Source organism: Megalopta genalis, chromosome 3, assembly GCF_051020955.1.
Source record: "Megalopta genalis isolate 19385.01 chromosome 3, iyMegGena1_principal, whole genome shotgun sequence".
NCBI classification, from domain to species: domain Eukaryota; kingdom Metazoa; phylum Arthropoda; class Insecta; order Hymenoptera; family Halictidae; genus Megalopta; species Megalopta genalis.
In genome coordinates, this window is record NC_135015.1 from 29,982,270 (window position 1) to 29,994,316 (window position 12,047).

The 12,047-nt window shown below is 32.2% G+C and overlaps 1 protein-coding gene across 5 annotated transcripts in view; it reads left to right on the forward strand.

The window, feature by feature from the left end:
* CDase (neutral ceramidase) overlaps window positions 1–7,936 on the forward strand; it is a 95,424-nt gene extending 87,488 nt beyond the window's left edge. For all 5 annotated transcript variants that reach the window (XM_033466375.2, XM_033466374.2, XM_033466372.2 and 2 more), the window contains exons 10-15: window positions 140–370; window positions 2,648–2,743; window positions 3,490–3,660; window positions 4,729–4,844; window positions 6,924–7,092; window positions 7,632–7,936. In XM_033466375.2, coding sequence (XP_033322266.2) covers window positions 140–370; window positions 2,648–2,743; window positions 3,490–3,660; window positions 4,729–4,844; window positions 6,924–7,092; window positions 7,632–7,679 — 831 coding nt within the window. In that variant the 3' untranslated portion in view covers window positions 7,680–7,936. The remainder of the gene's footprint in view (window positions 1–139; window positions 371–2,647; window positions 2,744–3,489; window positions 3,661–4,728; window positions 4,845–6,923; window positions 7,093–7,631) is intronic.
* Window positions 7,937–12,047: the final 4,111 nt, after the last annotated feature.

Genomic DNA, 12,047 nt, shown 5'->3' on the forward strand with positions numbered 1-12,047 from the left:
AAAAAATCAGAAACCAGGCATTTGAATTTTCAACCGGAAGTGATTATTTTTTCAGGATTTCGGGGCGAACTCGTTTCGAGAATTCCGCCATTGAATCCTCTGTAGCGATCATTTTGATTGATGGTAATCCATTTTTCAGATGACTCTGCCGTATGAGTGGCAGCCGAAAGTGGTATCGACGCAGGTCGCGCTGATCGGCAGCATCGTCATCGCCGGTGTGCCGGGAGAGCTCACAACAATGTCCGGAAGAAGATTGCGAGAGGCTATCAGAACGGTCATGAACGAAGCGTCCGACGACGAAACCTCCGTCATAGTCGCCGGCCTCTGTAATGTATACAGCGATTACATCGCCACGCCGGAGGAATATCAAGTAAAATAGAGGATCATTTTTTTTTATTTCCCGCGCGCCGGATTTCAATCATTTCCCTCGCATTAGGATTGTAGAAATGGGGGAGGGTTATACCCTGTCAATTGAAAAAAGGAATGCGATTATAAACAGCCCTGGGCACATTTTATTTGAAATAAGATAACAAATAACTATTTGAGATGATCATATTGTTTTTCAAATAATTTATTATTTTTAATTCGCTTTATGATTGCAGATAATACAGAAAACCAACTTTATCTGATTTCCAATTCAAATAAATTGTTTTCGATTTTCGATTCGTTCCTTTCAATTACTCGCTAAAATAAAATGACAAATAATTTGACATTAGAATCTTTGAATTAATTGTAACTGAAATTAGTAAGAATGAATAAGAATTCTTGAATTAATAATTTGGAATATTATTCTGAGAATATTATTGAATTAAATTAATTATATTTAATCAAATTTCATTGGACACAGATAAACTCTAATTAGACTTGGAATGGTGTTTTTATAATTTAACTACGTTTTCTTCCAACATACTAACTCACATTATTGGCGTAGTTGACATGATAGAATTAGAGAATATTTGAGGAAATATTCGAATCAATATTTGATCAAATAACAAATAGAGTAAAAATTTATTTTGTCATTTGAAAAATTATTTGACCGCTAAAATAAACTAAAGTGTTGTTATTTCAAATAACATGTGGTCGAATAAAACAATATTTTGTGTATTATCTTAACGATTATTTTGCAAATAATTTATTTCGATCATGAAAGGAAGGAAGAAAGAAAACACATGGGAAAAACGTTTTACGGTCGCTCATAAACTGGAATTGTTTTCGATTCATTCTCATCCGTTTAGGCGCGCGAAACGTTCACGACACGATTCGGCTCAAGCAAACATTATTGTAGGAATAAACATGTGAATGTTTATATATAGCGTCGCGGATCGATTCGAACGCGTTGCGTTTCGAACATGCGACAACCGGCATTCTCGGAAACAATGTTTTGCCTAAACCAACACGTGACTAAATATACTTGAACGAATAGGTCTGTATGATGTGTTTCCTTGTTGCAAAAGTAATTTCTCGGTTTTCCAAATAGATAGCTTACGAAAAACCGAAATTATTTCTGAACAAGCCAATACATTTAGTTCAGGCAAGAACCGTAACGACTTAACTTATTCTTGAAATATTGATATTTTGATATTCTGACGTTCTGACGTTCTGTCGTTCTGTCGTTCTGTCATTCTTACATTCTTACATTCTTACATTCTTACATTCTGGCATTCTGATATTCTGATATTATGTCATTATGTCATTATGATATTCTGACATTTCGGCATTCTACTCTGACGTTCTGACCTTCTGACATTCTGACATTTTGATATTCTGACTTTTTGACATTCTGACATTTTGACATTCTAACATTCTGACATTCCGAAATTTTGACATTCCGACATTTTGTCATTTTGACATTTTGACATTCTGACATTTTGACATTCTGACATTCTGACATTTTGACATTCTGACATTTTGACATTCTGACATTTTGACATTCTGACATTTTGACATTCTGGCATTTTGGTATTTTGATACACGTTTCCTTAATAAAATGATAATTATATGGCCTCATTTATCTCAAAAACACTGTCAGTTTTTCTTTTAATCTGATAGACTTCATGCAAATTGTATTTTATTTTTTAATGGAATTTTCGACTTTCCTCAAGAAAAAATCAATGCTGTGTATTGACATTCTCAGATATTCGAAGAATTTTTCTTCATCGTTCATAAATTGTTTTAATATTTTCCAATATTCTCCATGAACTTCTTTTTCTTTAATATCCTATGAACAGCAAAACGAAGTTTGTTTTGCTTGTTTTTTCTTAATCTAATAATAACATTACGCAGCGTAGATCTTTTAATGTGAATCTGTGTGAAAACACATTGAAACAAAAGTTATCCTATGAAAGACTTCTGCGAAATGACGATTGCCGAACGTGGACCGATGATAGAAAAACTGTAAGCATTTGTCTAAACCGAATCGTGCCGTAAACGTTCCGTGCCTGAGCCGATAATATCATCGACTTTGACACGGTTTTCGCGAAACAAAGAATAACTAAATGACGGAATCACGGTTTCAAAATTGTCAAGAATATGTTTTAACCACTTTTCGCAGATTTATTACGACCCCGAGATTGTCGAAAATATGTTAGAAATATTTATTTCTACGCGATTCAATTTTGTGTAATTGGTGTGCAATTTCAAATTTCAGATTCAAAGGTACGAGGGTGCTTCCACGATATTTGGGCCACACACTCTCACTATTTACTTGAAACAGTATACTGAGCTGGCTAGTGCTGTCATTCTTGTGAGTACCATACTTCGTAATGTCAGGAGAAATCATAATTTCATTCAATCTAATTGATCACGTTTTTAATCATTTATTTTGAAGGAATTAAAATATCTGAATTTTTGAAATATCTAAAACATTTTCTGAAATGAACTTCTTCAGTAAGCGAAAAATAAAAATTCTTCAGTAGAAATTAACTTGGTTTTTGTCATTTTTATTATCTTACAGTTCAATATAAAACACGTATAATGGCTATAAAATCAGTCAAAATGACAGGTTTCAAATTTTGTATCCCCATGTTATTGAAATTATGAGGGAGAAATTATGAAATTTCATAGGAAATGTATAATAATTGTATAATAATAATATATTATAATATAATATAAATAATATATATATAATAATAATATAATACAATATAATTGTATATTAATAATTATTAATATATATGTATAATTATTATTATACAATTATATATATAATTGTATGATAATAATATAATATAATATAATTGTATAATAATAATTATTAATATATAATATAATATATAAATTAATAATATATATATATATATATATATATATTATATATATATTATAATTGTATAATAATAATTATGTAATAATAATTTTATATATATAATAATAATAATAACTTATATTGTAACTTATATTATTAAAAATCGCCGTATGACAAGAGGTTAAAACACTGCAGACAGTTTCCAGGTGTTTCATCGTGTTTGTAACATTTTGTTTCTGTTTTAGAGAAAACAAGTGGAACGCGGACCGTTGCCCCCAGATTTAGGAAAAAAGAATCTGCTGACCTTCGTTACACCTGTACTCTACGACACGCCAAAATGGGGCCGTAATTTCGGCGATTGTATCAAACAGCCGCAGAAAATGGCGAAACCCGGTGACACGGTCACAGCTGTTTTCGTAAGTATCGACCGATAGGTTTTCCCTCTATCATGGAACATTCGGGGCGACGACCGTGACCCACTGCGTTCGAGACGACCCCGGTTATGCAAACCCGCTCACCTAATCTCGATTATCCTGAAACTCGGTAGCGGCTCGCTGCGGCGATTCTGTATCGCCGATGAAAATCAGCGATTTGTATTCGCGGTGCAAGTATGAACAGTGCATCGGCTGATGGAAATATCGTGTCGATCGATGGAAATAGAGAAATAAATTCGCTCTCACGCGATGATACTAACCTCGATCGTAAAGTGGTCTAAAATGTTTTGCATCCTTTCAGAGAATTTTTATTCAGCTTTCGTCTTTTCCGGATAATGAAAGTCGCAACGTCGTGTATTTATTAGTTTTTTCCAATTTATTTATGTGAAACTGATGTTGCAGAGAATAGCGTAATAGCGAAATTAGTGGTATCAGATAGTTATTAATTTATTCGTGACTTCTCATACAAATTAAAATTGGGAACACAAGTTTTCAAAACAGCAACCGGTCCTTTATTAATCTGACACTTGATGTTTGAATGCAAAATGGCTCGGTGCTTTTGTAAATACGAGTGCAATGAACTTAGAGATCGATATTGGCAATATCAGCCATTTAATAATTTATTCATTTATTTCTCTCTCGATATCTGCTACAAAATAAAATTCGAAACATTTGGTTTCTGTAGCGACGACAAGTTGGTCAGCCATCAGTTTGCCTCCGAACCATGGATGCAAAATAAATCGATGCGTCTGTAAGAGTTTAGTGAACGAAATCTATTTCGAACATAGTAAAATTCGCACCACCGGTCGATCGTTGATTCAGCCCGAAGTATTTCACGCGAGGCAAGCAATCTAAATAGAAAGCAGAAAAATAATATTTATTTTGCCCGCTGGAATTCGCACTGCCGCGCGGTGCATTCCTAACACTGGGGCGCGGTGCATTCCTAAATTTAGCGTGCTCAATAAATTTCCCGCGAAAAAGAAATGTCGACCACTGAAATTCTATTTTGGTATTATTTGATGAGTAAATGTTCGCGTCCGTTTCGCGCAGATTTCCGGTCATCCGCGTAACAATTTGATGACGGAGAACACGTTCCTGACGGTCGAGAGGCTGACGAACGACGAGGTGTGGGTGCCCGTTGCAACAGATGCCAACTGGGAGACCAAGTACGTAAATTCCAACTTTTAACGGCAATTTATATTCATGGTATCGGCGCAGCCATCAATATTAATGCATTTCCTCCGACCGGGCACGCTCATGCAAATGTTGAACAAAATATCAGCCGTTCGTATCTCATCCTTTCTTACGAACTCATTTACTTCGAGATCTCGTACGGTTATTTTCCGTAAACCATATACTGGGTTTGACCTAACGGTTAAACCATTTTTTAGGCGTTTACATTAATATGGAAAACAAGATGTTCGGTATGAAAGTTAATGAGTACTTTGAGGAGAACAAAACGTGATAATAGAAATTTTGAAACATTTTTATGTCCGATAAGAAGCTCGGGTTCATCTTGACTTCATTTAAATAGCACTACGGTAAAGTCTCCCTAATTGACGTTCAGATTGTGCACGAAAATGGGCGATTTGGGAAGAGGTGACACGATTATTCGAGCCTTGGGGTTAGTTTTCATAGTTTCCGATTGTCAACAATTATAAAAACGAGCTGCCAGGCTCGAATAATCGAAAATTGTCCAATTGGAGAGACATTATTGTAACTGAGAAAATTATTTTCTTATACACTAATGAAACGTACGAGTAACTCCAGAGTCAAGGACGAGCTGGATTTTATAATAATAAATAATTTCGAGCCGAATGCAGACAGTAAAAGTCACTTTGTAGTCGATTATTCGCTTTTTTGTCAGCTGTAACGTTATAAAATTAAAAATACATAGCGCTATTTTAAATAATCAAGGCGATCCGAGTATTTTATCGAATAAAAAATCTTTCGAAATTTTTATTATTGCACTTTATATTTTTTTCAAAGCACTCATTAACTTTTGCATTGCTCTAACACCTTCAGTTTTTGAGAAAGATTAAGTTTTGTAAAATAACACTAAGAAGAGGCATTGGGTAAAAACTAACAACATTAGACAGTTCGAAATTGTCTTAAAAGATAGATGAGAGTCTCCTAAACATACCAGTATACTGAGTTTTTGATTAGTTTTATTTGAAGCGGTTGTAAATGTCCATTAAGTGTTAAAAAGAGTCGTAACGATCATTTTTGATCCTATATTTTCGTAATTTTACGAGAAGTTTTACGTCTGGCAAGAATTTACTACACGTCATCGGATTCTGTTTAACATTTTTGAAGAGGATACCAACCAATTTCCGCGTCGGAACGATGCACGACGAACTGTAAACACGTTTATCGTATCCAAACTTATTTTAGTGTTATTATCATAACAGTCATAATATGGTATAATAGATCATTGAATTCGCCTCTGCACCAGCTATAATATTATCAAGTCAAAAATATGTATTAGTATTAAACAAAGTCGAAATGACTTCAATTGGTTGTAATCAAGATTTCGTTTTCGAAATTTTATATACTAAAATTTGTAGAAAAATGAATGCCGATAAACTTTTTTGGAGAGGAATGTAAATACGAAGGCGGTATTAAATCATCCTAGCCAAAAATTGACTTACACCGTTTGTGATTTAAACGGATCAATTGTTAATGTAATATTTCATTCGGTTCAACATTTTCTTAGATAAAAGATAATCAATTTTAATGGAAATTAAATTTCCTTGACAAAGATCATTATTCGAAATTTCTACAGTTGAAAGAGCGACTCTTTAAAATACAAGGTGGCATTATAAAATTACTATACTGTTACAATGAACAATCCATTTAAAATGTGTACAAATCTTTTTAAACACTTTCTTATAGAAACCGATTCGCTTTTGCAGGAATTGAAACATGAGTTTTGTATGAATATGAACAAATTCTTAATTGCTAAATAATAGTAAAAAAATAATGCATGTTCAGCTTCATTTGTTGTGTAGAGTGCGATGAAACGTTTAGAGATATTTTTTATATAATTAGATCAGTTATTTAGTTAAATTTTCGCAATACACTTCAATAGTTCGTTTTGTCTGCTTTTATGGAGGAATATTATAGACGATAAGAACAATGAATTTTAGGAATTATATTTTTTAATTAATTGATTCGACTGGAACGGAGAACTCTCTGGTGGTAATAAAATATTGAGTGAATCCAATTTCATACGATTGACACAGATTCGAATGGAAGAGGACGTCGGTGGTTCTCGGCTCGAGTCAGGTGACAATTACGTGGCAAGTCCCGGAGGACGTCAAACAGGGTGAATATCGTATTAGGCACAACGGATATTACCGCTACATCCTCGGCGGTATTTTTCCTTACTACGGTGTATCGAACCATTTCCAGGTAAATTGAAAATATTGCACCCTATTTTCATCCCTAAAACGATTCCTCGTCAATACTTATTGCTCCACGATCTACGAATCACGTAGATCGTAGTTTCAGGACGAATGCCCGATACATTAAGCTGTGCATTACCCTGCAATTTTACACACGTAACTCGCTTGAAAATATTTAGAACTCAGAAAATTTAATCGATACAAAAATCTAGAAGATTTATTCACTATCAAATAATTTATATGCAAACTGTAGCCTAGACGATTCAATAAATTATGTTAGAAAGATTATAATTTGAAATTTACGTAGACTGTAATTTTAAACAAAATAAATTATTTATGAGACAGACTACAATTTGAAAAGGAGTACAATTCGACATTTGACTGGAAACATATGATGAATTAAAACGTACTATTCATAGATTAAAAAAAAATTGCAATTAAAAATTTTGTTTCAGAAAGTGATTAATTTATTCGGACACAGACTTTGACGATATATCTATTTTAAAAATGTAACAGATTCCATACATTTTGTAAAAATCATTTCAGGTGGTAGTTCCCGAGTTGAATCTCACTGGAAGACGGTTTTACGAATAACCATGGTGATTCTGCAGCGAAACCAAATGCTTACGTTTAATTCCTTGCTGGATTAGGATTGATTCAGCCGCGGAGGCCATACAAGAAGAGTGTTAACTCGCAATTTTTCTATTGTACAGTGTTGTATATTGATCTCCTTGTTATTTTCGATCGATCGATCGTATTCGATGGCGTATTTTTTAAAAGAAAAATATGTTCACAAAAATTGTGATGATACTGTCAAGTTATAATAAATAGTAACCTATTATAATCTACAATTTATCCTGAAATAATAATCCTGATCAATCCTCGCAAACATTTTTCCAATCTCTAGCTATTAACTACAATTATTAATGATCTTTGAGAGCTTTACATTTGAAATTACTTTTAAAAAATTGATAAATATTTCCTGAGTAAATCATAGAATTCAGTCCTTAAAATCATCCTACGATATTCAATATAAGTACATAGCTTGCCTCGACGTCCAATATAATACATACAGCTATATTGAATTTCATTTAACTGTATTACATTAATCTTGTAGAGAGGAACCAATTACCTTGCCGTGTTCGCGGACTTCAGTAGTTTCGCTACTGAAAACAACTTTATTAATTTAATTAACATTTCTGTGGAACTTAAAAGTAAATTTCAAAGATTCTTTTACCGGTACAAATTTTCCCATGAAACAAATATCAAATCTTCTTTGAATATTAAGAGAAAGAGAGAGAAAAATTCTGGAACCAGTACTATGTGCCTATTATCTACAAAGATCAGTTACTGTGTTCCTTTCTCTGAATACTGTGCTTCAATTACTGAGCATTCTCCCTGAATACTGAGCCTCAATATTTATGCAGAACGAATATTTAATATTAAACTAGTTAGCTGTTGCAATCCGTTTGAAAAATGTGTAAGTTACTGTAATTATACTGTATATGTTTGATTTTCTTCCTATTTTGTTTAAATACAACACTTTTATAAAACGTATAATTTAATAAAGAATATCAAAGTATACACATGTATCCTTCTTAACCAGTCAGCTGTTTTTGACGAGTATACCCGACGGGAAGAAATTGCAACATTTTGTGCTATGACGAATATACTCGTATACTTCGATAAATTTCATTTTCCACAAAAAGAATGAAATATACAATAAGTCATTTAAAAGTTTACACTAGAGATTTCTGCCTCAAAAAAATGTCATATTTATATTTCTTGTCCTTTTAAAACTACGAGAGATGATTTCAAATTTGTAATTACGTATACCTATCCTGTGGCGCATAGCAAATAATCTGTTAAAATTGTAACTAAAAACAAAAATTCAAAGAAGCAATCACTGTTTTGTTTTTTCGTAATCTTAATACGTTTCACCAATATAATTAACATTGTGATATCTCGAGAACAATTTATTTTACTAAATATTAATATCCATTTGTTCAGAATTTTCTTAAATTTTTCATATGCTTTACAGAAAATTTCGCGAATTCGGTGTCAAAAAATTGAAATGACTTTTATGGTATTTTAGGAACGCCCGTCTTTTACATGTTTAATTTTAACAGATAAATAATGAATTGAACTTAAATATAAAAATGTAATACGTCTTATTCGATTAGTTAATTACGCTCGAAAATAATGTAAACGCTCGGCAATTTGCTAACCCACAGTAACTGGTTCCCCAATCTTAATTTCGAACAATTATAATTCGACAAAAAAATGAACCGTATCAGTTTACTTGGCAATGTGTCTGTATGATAATAATTCACGATCTTAGATATTAAAATCTTGCACGAATGATTGCTAAAACCCTCGATCAGTAAAATGAAAAATGGTCGGACACTCAAATGGCGTACAAAATGACGAGATAATTCGTCTCCTCGGGTTAACAGGTTCTAAAGAGAATGCGGGGGTGAGCTTTGCCGCCCGGGAAATCCTTAGCTTGATATCCCTACGCTAAACCCTATCTAAATCAAGCTTAAGGTGACTCCGAGTATCGTTACGTACCATTTTATGGCACAAAGTTCTGCCCTTCCGAGATCGTTCGTATAAATCTGATCATTTTGAGGCAATATGTGAGCGCACATGCGGTCGCTCTGCATACCGATCATTCTCAAAGAGGAAACGAAACTTTCCATAGGAATAACATTCCTAGAGCAGGTTGAGATTTTTCGAAATTCGACGTGGATAATGGCGACCGCACTTTTAGACGTTGTCGGAGGCGAATGCTGTTATAGCGAGAGTAAACAGACTCATGGTAACGATGATGACTGGGAATTGGGACAATTGAACTGTCTGCTGAACCCTAATTTACCAATATAAGAGATTGTAAGGAACAATTCGTCGAGAGTCTTTATTACCCTATCATCCTTCGATTTTTAATTCGTTATCTTGCCTAATTAATTCCGCTATTTATTTTTTAACTTTACTTGTATATTTCTGCTATTTATTTTTTAACTTTACTTGTATATTACTGTATTTTTATTATCATTTCATTTATTCTATTCTTCTATTTACTTTGTTGTATTATTTCATTAGTATTTGACAATATATTGTTATATCGTTTCTCATTGATTCTGTATCTTTGTTCTCTTTTGTTTTGTCATTTTACTGACATGCACAGTGATTAGACATCAATTTACATTTTTATTAATATTGAGTTGTGCATTAATAATTAGATTATTGATCAAACTGAGTACTATTTTCCAAGTAGTACTTTTTACACGAGGACAGTGTTTTACGTAGGCTATATGTTACAGAAAAAATGCAATAGTACAGGGTGGTCTTCAATAATTCTGTTCAGAAAAGATCTGTTTACTTCTTAAGCATATAATTAATTTCTATTTTTCATTTTTACAACGAGCAGGATATCTATTAACTTGTTGAAGAATATAAAATTGAAATATACATACTTCCTTTTTGGTTGAAAGTATTTGACATAATTGAAAAATTAATATGTCAATCGACTAGTACTTGCCCTTTAGTTAGGTACTTTTTTCTCCATATTGAAAAATCCATAATATTAAGCATTTATTTCATTAATACAAAGGTAGGTATTTATTGTATTTCATACAAATATAAATCGAATTAGAAACTTGGTGAATATTTATCCTTTAAATATTTAGCCTTGTATTGTATTCTGTATTACATAGTTAATTCTTAATTGTATTGAAATACTTAATTCTATTCGTATTTCATTATTTACCTTACCATTAATTCTTAGTAATATTTTGTATTTATTTGGATTTCAAATTACATTAATCTTTGCTATTGAGAAGAATATACAATGTTTTTCTCCTCTTTGATAAATATTGTATCTTCCTATTCGATATTTTCCTCGTATGCTTAATATACGAATTAATTGAAAACTTTTGGCATTAATGGCAAATTTGGCATTAAACTTAATGCATAAATGGGACATTCTGTATAATTGATGTACCGAATGATTTCACCAATTACTATAATACCCCAATCGCATATATGAAGAAAAAACTAGGTCTCGCTATTAAAAATTAATCAAATTCATTCCATCTGCAGTTTTCTGAATCGGAAGCAATTCTGAGAAGCGTCCACCTTAATCCTCTCTAAGTCGTTCGGAACGTCGATATCTTCCTGCTTCAGCATTCAATTTTTCAAGAAATTGGTTCGATTGGCATGAAAGCTGTCTTTCTTACGCGCCGACCGTTCTTCCTTGAAACCAGCAATTCTTTATTCTTCCCCGATTGATCATTCAAAAGAACATCCCATTCATTTGCAATATTCCTCCACTTCTTTAGTAAATTGAAATGCAACAGCTCGCTCCTTTTGCAATTTGTCCCGTAAGATTAATAATAATAATATTATTATTATTATTATTATTATAATAAATATAATATATAATAATAGTACTATAACTATTATTATTTACTTATAATAATAGAAACTATAAAATTCCGTGGTCACAATTAGGCATTCAAAAATAGTATTCACCAGGTTTGGGCAAAACGTACTCTGGTTAATGATTAACGATTATAACTCGTTAATCATTATAACTACTTTATAATAATTTGCTATAATATAATTCATTTATTATAATTTATAGTAATTTATATAATCATCTGTTATAATACAACTAATTTATAATTTATAATAATCTGTTATAATATAACTAATTTATAATTTATAACAATCTATTATAATATAATTGATTTATAATAATTGAATCATTGATCAGATTACTTTTTGTGTAACTCTGATCTGCACCTAACACGGTATAATTAGATGACGGCATATAAATTAACATTCCCTATTTCAGACAATGTAACTAATCCAATTGGCAGGGAATTTAAATGCGCTTATTATTGGAAACAATCGTGTTGAAGCACCATTACAGCAATGAGACGTTCAAGAAATCATTTC